This window comes from Sphaerodactylus townsendi, linkage group LG02, assembly GCF_021028975.2.
Source record: "Sphaerodactylus townsendi isolate TG3544 linkage group LG02, MPM_Stown_v2.3, whole genome shotgun sequence".
NCBI lineage: Eukaryota > Metazoa > Chordata > Lepidosauria > Squamata > Sphaerodactylidae > Sphaerodactylus > Sphaerodactylus townsendi.
In genome coordinates this window covers 152,659,963-152,678,386 of record NC_059426.1, presented here as the reverse complement: position 1 = coordinate 152,678,386, position 18,424 = coordinate 152,659,963, and the positions used below count along the sequence as shown (strand labels likewise).

General features: G+C 39.7%; 2 protein-coding genes across 4 annotated transcripts in view; one reads left to right on the top strand and one right to left on the bottom strand.

Annotated features, from left to right (window-relative positions):
• Positions 1-1,813, bottom strand: part of DGLUCY (D-glutamate cyclase) — a 64,487-nt gene extending 62,674 nt beyond the window's left edge. For both annotated transcript variants that reach the window (XM_048485195.1, XM_048485194.1), the window contains exon 1: positions 1,653-1,813. The gene's annotated coding sequence lies outside the window, so the exon portion shown is untranslated. The remainder of the gene's footprint in view (positions 1-1,652) is intronic.
• A 163-nt stretch (positions 1,814-1,976) lies between these two features.
• Positions 1,977-18,424, top strand: part of RPS6KA5 (ribosomal protein S6 kinase A5) — a 37,865-nt gene continuing 21,417 nt past the window's right edge. The window contains exons 1-4 of one of the 2 annotated variants that reach the window (XM_048485197.1): positions 1,977-2,421; positions 11,627-11,698; positions 13,848-14,066; positions 16,037-16,152. In XM_048485197.1, coding sequence (XP_048341154.1) covers positions 2,346-2,421; positions 11,627-11,698; positions 13,848-14,066; positions 16,037-16,152 — 483 coding nt within the window. In that variant the 5' untranslated portion in view covers positions 1,977-2,345. Of the gene's footprint in view, positions 2,422-11,626; positions 11,699-13,847; positions 14,067-16,036; positions 16,153-16,823; positions 16,868-18,424 lie in introns of those variants that run through there. The other variant, XM_048485196.1, reaches the window with a different exon arrangement.

Below are 18,424 nucleotides of genomic sequence, written 5' to 3'. Positions count from 1 at the left end.
AGTGCCCCAAAATGTATGGCTCCTACCACTAGGGGAAGTGAGGCAAAAGTAGAGGATGAGAAGGGTGAAAGGCCACAGGGGCTATTTAGGGGTGAGATGGATACACAGTAGAGGACAAAATGGTAAGTGGCAGGTTGGGGAAGAGGGAAAACCATAAAGGTATGTGGAAGGTGGAAAAGCAGAGAGAGAGAGAGAGAGAAGGGGGCTAATAAAGAACTGGTACTTCTGCCAGTCCTTTTAATACCCTGGGATGCAGTTCATCAGGCCCTGTAGATTTGAATTCATTTAAAGTATTCAGGTATTTCTGTGCTAGCTCTTTATTTATTCTGTGCTGAATTTCCCCATCTAAATCTTCTCATCCATTCCCCCACCCCACCCCACCCTCCCAGTTGAGCACTGTTTTTCTTTTGGGAAAAAACAGAGGCAAAGAAAATGTTGAGTAGGTTTGCCTTTTCTCTGTCCCGTTAGAATTTCACCATCTTCTCCACCCAGTGACCCTATCACATCCTTTTTCTTCCTTTTGCTACAGACATAACCAAAAAAGCCCATTTTATTGTTTTTAACATCTCTCGCAAGTCTGAGCTTTACCTTTTCTGTCTTTCTCCCTACATGTCTTGAGTATTTGTTTGAATTCCTCTTCAGTAATTTTCCCCCTTTTCCATTTCTTGTACATGTCCGTTTTATATCTTAGCTAACTTGAGAGTTCTTTAGACATCCATCCGGGTTTCTTTAGACACCTCCCTTTTTTTCTTCATTGAAACTGTATGAAATTGTGCCTTCAAGATCTCATTTTTAAGAAACTCCCATTCATCCTGAACTCCCTTCTCTTTTAGTATTCTTAACCAAGGGATCACATCCAGTAGTTTCCTAAGTTTACTGAAATCAGCTTTCTTAAAGTCTAGAACATGTGTCCAAAAAGACTTGGCACCCCCTTTCCATTGTATAAGGGACTCCAGGAGAACATGGTCACTCCCACCGAAGGACCCTACCACTGCCATCCCATTAATCAGGTTATCATTAGTGGTTAGTAGCAGATCTAAAATAGCCGATCCCCTTGTTGCCTCGTCCACCTTCTGAACCATGAAACTGTATGCAAGAAACAGAAACAGGGAAACAGACAATTCCCCCTCTGCCATGGAAGCTTGCTGAATGACCGTGGGCAGGTCATACACTCTCAGCTTAACCCACCTCACACGTTTATGAGGATAAAATGGAGATGAGGAGAAGTAAGATGTCTTGAGTCCTTCTTGGGGGGAAAAATAGCATAAATTCAGTAAATAAATACATAACAGTTGCCTGGATGGAACTTGGCACCTCTGGTCACAGTCCTAGTTCTCAAACATCAAAAACTTTGGTATTTGAGTGAGCTACACCAAATTCAAATCTGTCGTTTGTACCCACCTCAAAGGCAGACTGGCTGTAAAAATATCTACATGCCGACCCTAAAAAGCAATTATAGCTTTGCTTATAATCGTTGCTAAAGCACTTCAGGTGATTTTACCAGTCTTATCCTGAACCCCTTCTATACCTTATGAACGCAGGCTTAATAGGCTTTTAAAAAATTGGTTTGATGCTCAGGTGAGAAGAGGGAGCATGCTCCAAAGGAGAGGCTCTCCCAGCCAATGACAGCGACGAGGGCTCAACTCACTTACCGTCCCCTTTTCGTGCCTAAGCAACCGACCTGGCCCTCATCCGAAAGGCGGGACCAAAATATTTACTCCCAACTGACAGGATAATACTAGCGAGCGAAGCTAGAAGGCGGGAGGAGGAGAAAAGAAGCAGAAGCCCTTGGGAGACTAAGAAGTGGGGGGTGGCGGAGAGGGAAGAAAGCGCTACAGCCATTGGTGCAAGCGTTGGACCAATGAGGGCGCGTGCCTTTTGGCGGACCGTTGTGGGGGGGAGTATAACACGCAACGGTCGTTGACCAACCGTTGCCGTTGTGTGTAGTCTCGCACACCAATCCGCGTTCGCCTGCCCCCCCCCCAATTGCCTGAGGAGGGGGGGGGGTTGAGAGAGAGAGTGTAGATAGAATCTCTCCGATATTACGGCTCCTTCTGCCTGCCCCTGGCTGGCCCCCTTTCCCCCCCTCCTGTTGGGAATGGGGGGGTCGGTGGGTGGATGAAAGGAGAACGGAAGAGTCCGGATTTCTAGGAAGGGTCCCCCCCTTCAAATTAGCTTTTGTCAATGTAGTTGGTTATTGCCGTTATTTTAAAATAACAAACCCTGAAAAACATGAAATACGTTTTTAAAGGATAACAGTTGTTTATTTAAAAAAAAAGACACCCTTACAGACTGTGGCGCCAACGCCACCTGGGGAGGAAAGCGTGAGGGGAGCCTGTGAGGAAATGGAAGGACCCTCCGGCTCCTCCGCGGAAGAAGGGGCGCTGACCCTCCTGACCGTCAAGCACGAGCTGAGGAGCGGTGAGTGTTGTCTGTCAGCCAGTCAACCGGGGGGGGGGGGCGGCGGAGGGAGCAGCGGAGTGGAAAACGGAGGTGGGGGGACGTGCACGAGGAGCCCCATGCTGGAGGGGGGGGGCACGCTTGGGTGCGCTTTCAGCGTGTTGTCAAAGTAAAGAAGGCGCTAAGGCGGCAGGATGGGCTCAGGGCAAGTGCGCGCGCTTGTGCTGCCTGCCTGTGAGGGACTGAGTGGATCCGCCAGGGTGGGGAGGACGGAGTGGGGTCGTCGAGGGGCAATCTGCTAGGAGGATGTTGTTGACCATTTGAGGAAGGGGCGGTGACTAAAGGGCGAGGGCAGGGGCTGCAAGGAGAGCAGAGGAGAGAAGGAGAAATGGTTGGGAGGGTGAGAAAAAGGCAGCTTTAAAAGTAGCAGAGGGAATTGATGAAGGAACTGTTGTTAACTGGGATGGAGAACAGCAGAATCAAACCCAGTTCTCCAGACTGGAATCCACCTGCTCTTAACCAGTGCAGCTCAAACAGGCAATGTGATTTCAGAACCACTCTTTGAATATATGCGGAATTTCCACTAACCTGTGCTTTACAGGCATCTGCTTCCTTAAAGTTCCCCAACCCAGAGTTACTTATTTCTTTACTGCACTTTGTACTGTCAGTATTACTCTGCCTCCTTGAATGATATTGGGGGAAAGCAGGGAGTCACATACTCCTGCATGGGCATTATTCCATCCAGCACAGAACCAAGAGTTTTTCTTGGAGATCTTCCATTAAGCAGGAAAAGAAGAGAGCTAGAAATAATGGGGTGGGGGACACCCCACGAAAATGTGCTGAAGTGGGCTTATATCAGTTTGCAGAAAGTGGGGCAGCACATCCATATCCTTTCCATGTGTTTTTTAAAGGGGTACTTGGTACCATGTCAGGACATGGGAACTTTTTCTACCGGTTTGTCCCCTGTCCTGGATTATTCCTCTTTTGTTGTCTAATGATCTGTACCATATTGTGATCTGTTTATATGACACTTAGGAGGGATTTTGTGTATTATTCTTTAAGGGTAATCTTCAAAGAACACCCTACGACTTCTGCTCTTTTTAAATTCATGTTGTTTGTGCTGTGTGGTTGAAGTTCATGTCAGTCCTATGCAGGTCAGGGCATTGATTCATCTAATTCAGCATTGGCCATTTATGCATGCAGTACTTACCCTGCAACTGTTCAATTCTCAGTGGGGTTTTCCCACTTTTTTGTTTAGACAGTGATTCTTCTGCTACAAAGTGTTCATAGCCAAGCTGATCTGCCATTCTGTCCGCCCCCTGCTTCCTTGTCTTTTCCATGCAACCTCTGTCTGGAGAGGTTGCCTTTCTTTTTTTCTATGCCATTTTTTGTCTAGCATTAATTCACTAGACTATGGAAGTTTTGTGTCAGTTTCAAGAATCTATCGCTTCATCAATAGCATGATTTTTAAAAAAAATCCAGCACTTTTGATCCTTCTGAAGTGGTGTTGGAATTGTGGAAGAGACTGCTGTTGTGTGGGTGTGGGAAGGCAAGGAGGAGTGAGAAAATCCAAAGAAAGCAAAACACATGCTGATCTCCTTTGCTTTTCCTGCGAAGGGAGATAAAAAAATCACACGTTGAGAACTTTCAGAAATTGCAGAGATTCTCTGATCTGAGAGTGCAGTGAGTTCTGAAGAGTGGGAAATGTGTGTGTTCCAACCTGAAGGGAATGTTTGCTCAATGCAAAAGAGCGCACAAGTGTGTAAATGGCCAGTCTCTACTCTGATTGGCAGCAGCTCTCCCTAATAGCATTGAAAGGTTTTGCCCAAAACCTACTATGTGTGAAAGGCTGAACCTGGCATCTTCTGTTTGCAAAACATATGTTCTACCACAACTGAGCCTCAGCCTTTCCTCGCTAATATCTTTCCTGCTCATTTTGTGGAAGATAACCATCAGAAGATTTAGTGTGTATGAATGTTGGTATGCTTGGTCTGTTGTAGCAAACAACAGTTTAGTAGCACCTTAAGGACTAACAGAAATTTGTTCCAGATAAACTTTTGTGACTTCCACCTTACTTTTGGTAACTTACACCTCATCTGATGAAGGCTGCCTGTTGGTAGATCTGCCCTCCACTGGGGCAAGTGCTTTGGGAAGGGGAAATCCCCCGGCACAACCCCGCTCCACAGTGGTGGATTCTGCCCCCCCCCTTTTTGATGAGGCTCTATAGCAGATAAAACGAAAACATGATTCAAGGCATGAAATGATTGTAATATTTGTTCTTGTCTGGGTCATCTGTTCAGTTTTTTTTGGAGTCTACACACAAACTTTACAATCATGTTGCTGTAATCTAAGGAAAATAAATTTTAACACGTGTATGGTTTTCTATTTCAACCAAAAAAAAGGCCAGGTATCATTTTGAGCAGAATAATGTGTGTTCATTATTCCAGTAATCTTGAAGTATGTCCTCAGTTTCTTTTCTTTTTTTATGAATATCGGGATGTCTGTTGTAACAATTGTCTTGCAGCCTGACTGTATGCATGTCTACTCAGAAGAAAATCCACAGTGTTCTCAAATTTATAACAAATCCACCTGCACGATAGAAAGGAAACTGATTCAGAGACTTGACAAACAGCAGAGAAAATTGTTCTCCCCACCATGTAGAGTTCAAAAATACATTTTCTCTGAACATGGAGATTCTGTTTAGCTTTCATGGTTGATAGAATATCTTCTTGGGGTGGAGAAGGTAAGGAGGACTGCTTTCTCTTGTATTGCCCATTTTGCCTATTAGGATCCATCTCAGAAATGAGGTGGTGATGGATCAGAGACAGGGTTGTTTTTTTCTGTTACAGTTCCTAACTTTTGGGACACTTTTCTCCTCGAGGCTCACCTGGCACCTACCTTGGTCTCCTTTAGGCTCCAGCTAAAATGTTTCTTCTTAACTTATCTTTTAATTTTGTGCTTTTATATCTTCTAGTTGTTTTATGGTTTACTTTTTGGTCTAACACTGTTTTAACTGTCTCATATTAGGTTGCTCAATGTGTATGTGGTCCTATTTTTATACCCTCAGTTGTTTGTAATAGCCTGATTTAATAGGTCAGCCTGTTTTTTAATGACTGAGGTTGAATACTTTTGTTTTAATTTTAAGCTGCCTCAATCAGCTTTTTCTGGATAGATATAAATTTTCCAAACAAATAAATGGAAAAGAATGACTGTCCCAAGGGGCTTCAGGACCAAACTGGGGATTTAAATCCAGGTCATCCTGGTCCACTATACTGCACTTGGTTTTATTGCAGTCTTTATTCCCCACCCCTCATCCAGCCAGGTGTAGAATGCAGCATTAATAGCCCCTGTGGTTCTGGTCAACTTAGCTATCTCATGCAGTTTCTTAAATATATGAGAGAACCTTAGAAAACATTTAGCTCTAATTGATCTAAATACCGTAAGAAGCAGTTGCCTATACTTTTATTGTTGGATGGCTAGCCATAGTTATCTGAAAAGGCAAACTGTCTATAAAATGCTTCTTTGTAGCTCTTCACTGTAGTATTTCCTCAGATGTGGTTATTCTTCAGTTTCTCATATGGTTGCTGTTTTAAACGAACTGTTTCCTGTGTGAAAATGTGGTGGTAAAATCACAGTATGAGATCTTTGCCATGTTTCTTCAAATCATTGTGTGGCCCAGAAACATACATTTTTTTAACTTGAAAGAACACAGATGTACGCACACACATAGAGAAACTTTATAATTGTTTGACAACCTGCCTTCTAAGTAATGGGTCAACTTCTAAATGTTTGGTTGGAAAAATTCTGTTGTTAAATTACATCAGGCATTGAAAATGGAAAACTGCATCCACTACTCATAATATGTTGTAAATATGTTAATAAACACAATAGGAAGGAAAAGAAATTTACAGTACAGATCTATTTAGAATTATACTGAAGAATACTCGTGGGTTATATTGTCAAGAAAGTATTCTTAGGTTTTCACCACAAGGCAGCTGTTATCCTCTGTAGGCATTTCTGGTCCCTCTCAAGGTATATCCATTAACTGTAAAGGAAGTTGGATAAGAATTAAGATGAAGCATCGGCTGTCTGCTATGTATATGAATTACAAATGACTGACTAGTTTATGACTAGTTTTATGTGTATCCCAAAAGGTATTTGTACTCTGTAAAATGTAGGTCATGTCAAGCAGCCTGGATAAGAGTCACCAGCTTTGCCTTTGTGACATACCTGAGACCACCTAGCCAAAATAACACAATATTAGGGAACTGTTAGAAGAGTAGGCTTGGAGTGTGGCACCAATGTTATAGAGCAGTTTGAGCAGTAGATATGATAAACTGCTTACCAAAAAAAATGTTTTCTTTTCTTTGAAGACAAGTTCATTCATAGAAGGAACCGTTCCCTCTTTTCTTGGAGGTGCTATTGTCAGCATTTTCTTGACATAGAACTGTCAGTGCAAACTTTGCCATCAATGTATCCCATTTTCATTTAGCTTCAAGCCAAAACCTCTTAATATTCAAAGCCCTTATAATTGTTATGTTCTACTTGTTTTGTACAATAGTCCCCACTGTCATACTGACAAATGTTTTTGTTTGGTTTTTACCGTGAAGGAGATAGATTATACTGGTGGACGGGTCTATCTAAAATTAACAGTAATATAAAATCAGTCTTTTTCAAACTAGTGGAAATATCACAACTAATAGAGGCCCTTGTTTATTGTTGGCATTTTAAAAAACTATTACAAGAAAAAGGATTTCACTGAAATGACATTGTGACATTTCTAAGTTGTGTCAGTACAGAGCAGTTTTTGTGTGGCAATTCTCAGTCTTTTGAAATGTGATAACGTGACTATTTTGTGATAATTGTTCCTGTTTTTGCCTTTCATTCATAGCTTTTAGCTATTATTCACTGTTTTGGAGGTTACTAATGGAAAGCCATTCTTAACTAAATTAGTATTTCTTGATCATATATATCTTCTGTGTACACAGTGCCATCAATCTTTGGCACTTGTAAATGCTATGTTAATGCAGTGATTGAATTTTAATTATTTGCATTCTAGTCATAAACACCAGCTATTGTTTTCTAGAAATTTCACAAGCTTGCATTTCTGAAATTTAATTATGAAGTTTTCAGATCATCCTATATTCCATTCATGGGAGACATAGGGAAAGTGTATCAGCTGTGCTGTTTTTATATACAACTGAACTTCACTAGTTATATAGTCCATGTTGTGTCTCAGTGAGAAAGGCAGACTATAAATAATGTCAGTAAAATAACATATAGCAAAGTTATTAATAGTCATTGCCTTGAATCCATCCCTGCCACCTGAAACTACTTGCTCTTTTTTTTTCCAGTGGAAAATCTCTTGTGAAGGGGATTCCCTAGGAATTTTTTTAAGTAATAATATTTTTATTAATTTTCTCAAATATAATTCACAAACAAAAAAGGAAATGTAGAGAAAGAGAAAAAAAGGAGAAAAATACAGCTACCCATAAACTATATATATCCTAACACATTGGATCTTAAAATTATAACACTAATATCATTTAGAGAGAACATTATATAGTTTTAAAATTTGTTACCTACTAATGTTTAGTTTCAAAATGGCAATAAGCATCTAATAATCAGTTACTTATATCTCAATCATTAACAAATTCATACTCCTACTATTATTATTCTCACATAATTGATTCAACCTAAGATAAAAAATGCAGTTCCTATTTTTCATCGAACTCTTATTTTGACTGTTTACATAATTTGTTAATTTGGCCATTGTGGCCCATTCTCTAACTTTGTCTTCCTAGAGTTCTGTGTTTAGATTCCTTTCAGTTTTCCAACGGGATGTAACTTACCCTTGCAGCTGTTAGCAAGTGCCAACATAGTTCATTAAGCTTTTCTGGAAGATTTTTAGGCAAGATGCCTAATAGCATAGTTTAAGCAGGGAAGGAAATATTTGGTTTTAAGTATTTTTTTGTATGTTCATGTGTACTTCTATCCAATACGACTTGATTTTTTTGCAAGTCCACCACATAGGAAAGACCTAGGAAAGTTGTATGGCACTGCTGTGCTTATAGTTAGGATGCCTCAGGCTGTCATTCATACTGTCAAGGATGCTTGGCTGGAAGGCCTTCATTATAGAAGCAGAAGCTATTTGGGCTAGCTTCAAGTTTGTCTGATTGAAGGGATTTATTAGTTTGTGTATGTGAGTGTGAAATTGCTCAACATTCAGTATTTTCAACAAAGACCATTACATCTGCTATAGGAGAATACATCCATGTTAGATCTAATAACCATGTCTAATCTGCCTGGAGTTCCAGTGAGAAAGGTAGACAATTAATAGCATAAGTAAAATAAAATAACATAAATAAACAAGTATGGGCAAACTCTGGATATCCAAATCCTCAGATTGGACCCACACTGACAAAATAAATTCTACAAACTTGGGAAACTCCACAGGTTTTTAGGAAAATCTGAAAACGTGGAAAAAAGAAATATGCTTTTAAGTTTAAATCCTCTCCCCACCCCAAATAAAAGAGCAGTTCTGCAGACACTGAGCCACTCTGAGCCTGGCCACATTGGTGGACACCAGGAGCCAGGCCAAGGCAACTGGGCTCATTGATGAGGAGGGAGCCAGGATTGCTTCGCCAAATCTTGTGGGCTCCCCACTTGCATGTTGTAATATGTAATTGCTTGGAGAGCTGGCATAATTATCTTTGGGGAAAAACATGAATGGAGGACAGAGCCATACATTAGCCTCTAAATCCACATAGAGATGGGGTCATAGCTTCTAACTGTGAAATCATGTGATGAGACGCACGTGTGTTTCACCACATAATAGCTGATCACTCTACACCCTGCCGCCAATTAAAAATCAGCTTCAAAATTTTCATTCAAGGTAATATCTTCCTTAGAACTGCCTTATGGTTGCCTAAAAAGAACAGTCTTGCATTCCATTTAAAAAGTGACAAAAATTGTGTGGACCTTCTTCAGCTCTTCAGGAAGTTTGTTATATAGTGTGGGAACCGGCACTGCAAAAAACTGAGCCAGTATTGTTCGCATCTTACAGATCACTATTGCCTCCATCTTGTCTGGATTTAGCTTTGTCTTTTTCTTCCTCAGCCTCCTGGTCCATGCCTCCAAACTACTAGCAAAAAAACTTTGCAAACCTTCTTCATGCTGTGGTTTCTGTTTCTGTTTGTCTAGGCATCCAGAAACCAATTCATCAGTTTGAACATTACCCCATATCCAGTGGTGGGATTCAAATAATTTAACAGCCGGTTCCAGTGGTGGGATTCAAGTCATTTAACAACTGATTATTTACAAGCACCATTTTAACAACCGATTCTGCTAAAGTGGTGTGAACCTGCTGAATCCCACCACTGCCCATATCATATTTATATTTCAGTAACCATAGTCTGAAATGTATGATCTGAGCCTGTGATATTGGTCATCTTTTGTCTTAAAATTCCATAATGCCTGCTTATTGAGGTACAATTTACAAAAGCCGTGTATACCTTGTAGGAGGCTTCCTTCTCACTTGTAGAGCAAAGTCAGCATCTAGTTACCCACTTTTTTGGTATTCACCAATTTAGTTTCATGATAGTATCTGAATGGCATTAGCAAGTATGGCCAGTTTTCATTGTCTTCCTTGCATTACTTCAGAAAATGCCACTGTTGGGACGTTTTTACATAGAGAAGACTAATAGATTTTGAAATGACAGATGTCACTAAAAAGAATGGTTCTTTGTGGGGTTCTGGTTAGGCAAATGCTCTTTAACAGTAGAGCGAGGAATTCATGGCACAGGTCTTTAGAGCATATATTAGGCTAAAATTAATTTTATGAAGATAGAAGAAGAAGAGTTGGATTTATATCCCCCCTTTCTCTCCTGCAAGGAGACTCAAAGGGGCATATAAGCTACTTTCCCTTCCCCCCTCACAACAAACACCCTGTGAGGTAGGTGGGGCTGAGAGAGCTCAAAAGAACTGTGACTAGCCCAAGGTCACCCAGCTGGCATGTGTTGGAGTGCACAGGCTAATCTGAATTCCCCAGATAAGCCTCCACAGCTCAGGTAGCAGAGCGGGGAATCAAACCCGGTTCCTCCAGATTAGAGTACTCCTGCTCTTAACCACTATGCCAAAAGGTTCAGTAGGTTTATCTTATTTGCCTACATGTCTTTTTCAGAAGACCCTTAAAGTCTTATGTACATACTTTTGGCTCTAACACAAAGTTTGGAATATTTTGTTTCTTAATGCATTGTTCTCTGTAATGTGTTATGCAATTTGTTTGTTGTATGTTCTTCCCCTTTACAGTAAACCTTTGGAATATGTCATCATAAGGGAATGAGAAAGTGTATGGTGCATGTGAAATTCTGTAAAGAAATCTATGAATGACAGCGGGTAAATAGGTGTTATGTACAGTGCTGCTTCACAGTGGTGCCTGTTCTCTTGATGAAATACATGAATGAGTTTTATATACTTAAAATTGTTTTAAACTCACGTAGTTGTGAAAAGAGGAGAATTACGTAAGTTGCTTCTGGATCCCACATGGGAAGAAATGTGATATATGAAATAAATAAAACAGGGTCAAGGATTGTATGAACATTTTAAAAACTCTTTTCAGACTAAAAGCCTGTTATAATCAGAAGGAGGATGTTAAGTGTTATGATGTTGTAAAAAGTAAGATCTACTAAATCAGTGATTTTCTGCCCATGGATCAGCAATTTTCTGAGTTGAGAGCCTCTATAGAGCTATCATATTTTTACTACCTGCTGCACAGAGCACAAGAATGACATGCCATGCATTTACGCTAAGTAGAACAGCAAGATAGCAAGGTGAAGTTACACAATAGTGAAGAGGATTTTACCATGGCTCTGACCTCCGGTTTATCCCTTACTACTTATATCTCCTCCTTATACCTACGCTCAGTTGGTTTTTCTTCCACCTGCCTCTCAGTCTGGCCCATGGTCCTGGCCATAATACTAGTGAAGTAGTTCCCTCTTTCTTTTGGATAACTTTGGTGTCATATGCTTGCAATTCAGTGAGTACCAGGCTCAGTGGGTCACAAGTCTGGAAAGGCAGAAGAGCACTGTACTAGTGGTGATGGAGGGAAGAAGAAAGTTAAATGTGGGGTAGGGTTATTTTAGTTGTACCATTTGCTCCAATGTCTTATTTAATGCATGTTTTAAAAGCTAGTTATTTGAAACCAGAATGTTTTGTGTTTTCTTAGCAAACTTGACAGGCCATGTGGAGAAGGTGGGCATTGAGAACTTTGAACTCCTGAAAGTTCTTGGAACAGGAGGTAAGAATTACTTTGGTTTCTGTTAGTGAGGTTTCTGAAAGTCTTCTCCGAATAGAATTCCATTTTAGAGACTGAGATTTTACTATCTGGGCATATGGAACATTTTGTTTCCAAACTAGCTGTCACTTCTTTTATATAATTAACCCCTTGAAATAACTTCTCTATTGCTAGTCATTTCTGTGTTTATCTTCTGCTGTCACACCTACAATATTGTTGTGTACATCACCCTGAGCCCTTCGGGGGAGGGTGGGTTATAAGTGTAAATAAATAAATACTTCAGTGGAAAGCCAGTGGGGATTTTTCTGGTGCGTTCAGTGGTCTTGTTCTCTTATTGTTCCATCTGTAAGCTGCAAATTACAGCTTCTGCTGGTTGGAGTTTGAAGACAGCTCCCAAATACATTGCTCTATTGTGCTTCTTCATGGCCAGGATCCCTAGTGTTAGCTTGCAGATTTTCTATGCATATTTATTCAAAAGGAAAACAACCCTGACTGTGAGATGACCCCCTCATTAAAATATTATACACATATTTTCATTACTGGATATAACTAACTTGAAACCTGAATGGAAATGCATTTGAGTAAACACGGTAGTTGGAACAATATGGATTTTTTAAAAAATCCTACATATTATAGGCACCTGCATATTCAACAGTATTTCTACACAACTACTGAAGTATAATGATCTAGTAACCTTTCTTATTATTTTAGCATCTAATCGTGAGCTCTATCTAGTTCTCTATCAATAGACAGCGCTGGCAACTATCTTGTTCCCTTCTCAGCAATCCTGTCTGATCCTGAGAAAGTTGATTCCTAATTTCACAGTACACATATGGAGTCATGCTAGCTGGGACCCCATTGAGGAAAAATTGCTCTTCCCTTAGGAGAACTGTGCTTCCAGAAGGAGGAGAAAGGGTGATTTCCCCCTTCTCAGTGCAGCTCCGTGACAGGTCCTGCAACCTTGACAATCAATTTTCCTGTGATTGCTGGAGACAAGGGTTCATGGCAGATATCTCTATAAATCTGGGCCATTTCTGTTGCCATATATAACAAGACAGTACTACAGCATTTCCACATAACCTCCCCCCATCCCTTGCCATGCAGCATGGGGTCTAGAACATGACCCAAGGCTTTCCAAATATGATATCTGCATATAATGGAAGAAGAATGAGTTGAGCACAACAGCAACTTGTGTTCATCCCTATCATGACAAGTATGTTTTTCGGTGTTGTATGAATGTAGCCATTGCTGCTAAAGTCTGAACTTGTGTTTGTTCTGAATGTACAGTACTGAAAGTTAGTCTATTACCATTCCAATTATCTTTAGAGGAAGTGTTGAAGATGAAATCTAAAATATGTTTTGGCTAAATTCATATTAACTGCTCAGGAAGCCCTATGTTCTTTGAAACATCTCTCATGATTTTCTCACTATATTCTGTATTTCACAGCATAATATCCTTTCCTTTAAGCAAAAAATGTGTGGCTCTACCTAGAATGTGTGTTATCTAGATTTAAACAGTAATATGACTCATGAGTATTTCAGAGCACAAACTGCGCTAAAAATCCTAAGGGGATTTTTAATGTTACCCAAGATTTAGATAATGCAAGGCTGAACATGCTAAAATTTGCATATATGACCTTGTAAACTAAATGTATCTTACCACAGTAAATGCAAAATACATTTCAAAGTTCTGAAAGTATTTAAGAAAATGCCGGACTGACTTTATGCGCAGTATTCTGCACAAATTACTAAAAGTTCTAAAGTTTAATCACTGCATATTCACTAAGGGTAATATCTTTTCTGCATTAGTGTCAGAAAGAAATCACTGATATTCAGCTATATCACAATTTTTTTTACGTTTAAAAATGTAGGTATAATCCTTTCCAAATCCTCAGATTTAACTGGCAAGCCTCTGAACACTATCATTTCTAAAAACATTTATAGTTCTTTTCCCAGTCAACATGATACAAAGATGCCTTTGGAATTGCCTGTAATCATTACCTTTCCACATCTGAAAGCATTGTGTTCTGTGGCAGATATTTGGAGGGTCTGGTCTAGGCATTTTATGATTGTGGAAAATGCATACTATAATTCCCAATTATTTATATAAATACATTTTTAAAAAAAAATTCTCTCCTGGTTTTCATTTCAGCTTATGGAAAAGTATTTTTGGTGAGGAAAATAAGTGGTCATGATGCTGGCAAGTTGTATGCAATGAAAGTATTGAAAAAAGCAACAATAATTCAGAAAGCCAAAACAACTGAACATACAAAGACTGAACGACAAGTACTGGAGCACATTCGACAGTCTCCATTTTTGGTCACTTTGCATTATGCTTTCCAGACTGACACAAAGCTTCATCTCATTTTGGGTAAGTTTTTCAACGAAGAAATAAACTTTTATTGAAAGTCAGACCGTTAAGATGTTCTTGTGCATATGTGATTGGCTTGTAACAAGCAGAGCAATGATCAAAAATTTTTATGTTGTATTCTTAGCATTTTCAGTTATATTGATAAGAACCATTGATTCTGTGGAACTCTAGTCCACAAAGAACAGAACTAGAAATCACTTAAATACATTGTTGTCATTGTAGACACTAACATTTTTTGCACAGTGCTATAAGTTGCTTTCTGAAGCATTTTGATTTCTGGATCTTCTACATTTATTTCAGACATATTACTCCCACGTAAGGATATTTTGTACCCCATAACACATTACACAGAAATGTGTACTGAAGCTCTTGGGCCTATATGTTTGCCTTCAGGAAAAGCCAATTCAGCAGACATCATTTATTGTATTAAACGCTGTTTTTAAAGGGAACTAGTAGTTATATTTTAAAATTGATGGAGCCAGTGTAATTTGGAAATTATCCGCATATAGTTAATCTTTGCTCCTTTTATTTGGTTGTATTGTAGTAGAATTTTGTGTTGTACACCACCCAGAGCCCTTCGGGGATAGGGAGTTATAGAAAACCAAATAATAAATAAATTAAATAAATTAAATAAATAATTTTTGAGCAGTTAAGATGAAAAATTGTGGTGGACCAGGAATGCTTAACTCCCCAATCCAGAGCAGCACCACTCTGCCCGCTCCAAAGGGCATTCCTTCAGTGCAGGAAGCCTGAAAAATTAAAAAAAAGACTCCCCTGAATCCAGGGGTGGACTGTGCCTGGGGCACATGTGCGCCATGCATCCCCGCCATGGAATTCCCTGCCACACCCCCGCACTGGTGTGCACCCAGTGCATTGCGCACACTCCCCCCGGCACTGTGCCACTGTCTGAATCTCTCCCATAGGGGAGAAAAGAGATACATCCCAAAAACCATGGCTTATCTCTTCTGGCAGTTCCACTGGCACACGGGCTGAATGGGCTCTGGTGGCTGAATTAGGTTGGCCCCACCTCTGGAATGCTCTGACCACGTTGGAACAGCATTTGCTCCGATGAGCCCGGGCAATGGAGGAAAATTCCAGGTTGGATATTTGTAGCACCCATCTGGCCTGTTAAGTTGTCCCTCCCGCTGGTGCATTTGCCCCCCCTTTTGGATTAAGCAGTAAATCTCTTCCTCGTCCACTGTTTCTGTTTTTATAATCTTTTTCCCCAACCACTTCAGCCTCCCAAAAAATATAATTCGTTGTGTGTTTGAGAAGGTTTTGGATAGGCAGGAGAGAACAAGTGATAGGAAGGAAGTACTCCTACCTCTCTGTCACTACTTCATTGAAAAATATACCCTCCTAGAGCAGGTTTTAGGTGTTTGACTAAAAACATTTGTCTGAAATGTATAGTTATGGGGTAATAACAGACCTTTAAGGACCTAAGTGTAATTGGGTTGGACCACTGTTGGATTAAAAGTAGTTCACAAGAATAAATAACAGATAGGAAAGGATACATGGATAGTAAACAATAAAAAAACCTTTCTTAACTTAAGTACATCTGACTTCTACATTGTAAAAAGGGTGACTGACTGAACAATGAAGGAAAGAAACTAGTTTTGCAAATTCCTCTGAGGATGCCTATGTAACTTGTTGCACATTCCTAATAGCAATATATTGGCTGAATGACAGGAGATTGCCTCATTAATGTAGGTAACTCCTAACTTCTAGAAAGCACTAGGCTACATGATGCCCCATAGGCTACATGCAAATCTACTCACAAACACCATCTTAACTCTTTAATGATTGAAAAGCTGGCACTTCCATATGCCACTCTTGACTAGCTTCATCTGCAGATGAGTAACTATGATTTTAAGATTATTGACGTTTGGATAATGTGAGTGCTAAAATACCTATTAAAAGTCATTTACAATTCTTGTAGAACTGCAAATACTTATTTTTCTATATTTTAGATTACATAAATGGAGGTGAACTTTTTACCCACCTTTCACAAAGAGAGAGATTTACAGAAGATCAAGTACGAATATACATTGGAGAGATAGTATTGGCACTTGAACATCTACATAAGGTAAAACATTTTTTCATCTTTCCTTAAAACATTTTTATTTTAAAAGTGTAGCTGAAGAGGAAAAAGTCTTACATGTTAGTCATATAAATATTAACCAATGAAGATACCGTAGGGAGAATTGTATCTTAAGTGACAAAGACTTCCTGAGTCACCTGAATTTTAAAAAGGATTGTTTGCAATGTGTTGTAGGACGAGTAGAGATGGTCAGTGATTGCTGACAGGCTTGTAGGTTCTTGTAATATGACTCTCTTTATTTTACTTTGGCATTGAAATGTTTTGGATTGAGCTTTAGGATTATAAATAGCATTACAATTATACTGTTATTGCATTATATATATAGAGAGAGAGGGTGGGTAGGGGGGTAGGTTATAGGCTTTTTAATATGAGTGGTCATGCCTCACTGTATTTAAAGATCTAGTGGTTTTAGCCTAGTTTTTGAATTTGTAATATATAGTTTAGGATCATATATATATTCTCCTCATACTTCACATAAGCATCTAGTGTTGTAGGATGTGCCAATTGAAGAGCAGAGTTAAACTTGCTTAATGATACTTGACTTTATTTTTTTTCCAGCTGGGAATTATATTCATTCTGTATAAGTGATAGTAAAACTTGAAAGCACCTCATTCTTCTACTTGACTTCTGATGGCCGTATGTGGTGCCCCATTGACCAGACTTCCTTGCTTGAGTAAGGAGTCTCATTGAGGCGGAGGAAGTAAAAGTATCCCTGCAAGTGATCCAGTGGTGGGATTCAAATAATTTAACAACCAATTCCGGTGGTGGGATTCAAATAATTTAACAGCTGGTTGTTTACAAGCACCATTTTAACAACTGGTTCTGCTGAAGTGGTGCGAACCTGCTGAATCCCATCACTGTGCGTATCCCTTGATTGTGTACACAGACCTAGGCAATTTAATTAAAATACCTGATTATTTGTCCTTGTACTCATGTGGATTGTTGTGATTGTTGTAAATACCCCTGCCCATAACTATACATTTCAGACAATTGTTACTAATGGTGGACTTCTTACACTTTTCTGTTCATTTCCGCTGATAACTTTTAAACTCATGCACCCACAGTTTTTATTTATTTATTTATTAAACTTATATACCACCCAACCCCCGAAGGGCTCTGTGTGGTGAACAACATAAAATGCAAATACAAATAAACGTAAAAATAAAATACAAATTAATCTCTAGATAATATAAATTAAAATGCAGCAATTAATACACAACAATGCCCGCAAAGTCCCTCTTAAACCCTCCCGAAAGGAGAAAAGAAAGGGTGGGTCCTACAGATGGTAATGGACCCTAATTCCATGAGATTGGAAGAGGGGGGGCACTTTCAGCGGCTGGACACTCCGAAAGCCCGGCGGAACAACTCCGTCTTGCAGGCCCTGCGGAAATCACCAAGATCCCGCAGGGCCCGGACAGCTGGAGGAAGAGTGTTCCACCAGGCAGGGGCCAGGGCTGTAAAGGTCCTGGCCCGAGTGGAGGCCAAGCTGTGACATCAAGGGTGGAGGGGCCAGGAGGGACTGTGAAACAGGCAATCATTGGCCTCTGCTGAACCCAGAGGCCTGGTAGGGACATATTCACATTAATGTGAATTAATGTGTTTCTAAAATCCTAGTTCTTGTGTTAGTATGACCAAATTTGGAGAGTTTGCTAGTCATTTTTCTCAGCTTCTTAATTGCTGAACACAGTTTTGGGTAATGGTTAAAGTTTCTAGGTTCAGAATCATCTTGGTTCAGCTTAGCCTACTTCACAAAGTTGCTGTGATGATAAAATGGAGGAGAAAAATATTTACACTGCTCTTGTTCCTTGCCAGAAGGATTGGATAAAATGTGATAGATTCCTATTAATAAAAATACTATACTATAAACATATGGTAAAGATTTCTCAATTTGAATCACCAAGTGGTTCTTAAATGTTAAAATCTGTTAATATTTTTAGGTAAGTGGATGTTCAGTGTTCAGATATTTTTACAAGTTTTATTTTCTCATGTTCATAAAAATAATGTTTGTTGGTTCTTGTGTGTTTGCACATGTGCAATGTGTGACTTGTCATAGCAAACTTATGGCTACCCCAGCAAGAAGCTTTCAAGGCAAGTGATTAAGCAGAAGTGGTTTGCCATTGCCTTCCTCTGCTGAGTCTTTCTCGGAGGTTTCCCTTTCAAATACCAACCCTGCTTAGCTTTCAACATCTGACAAGCTTTACCATGCTGCCTTCTCTCCCTTGATTGTTCATACATCCCAGTTTTAGTGGATACTTAG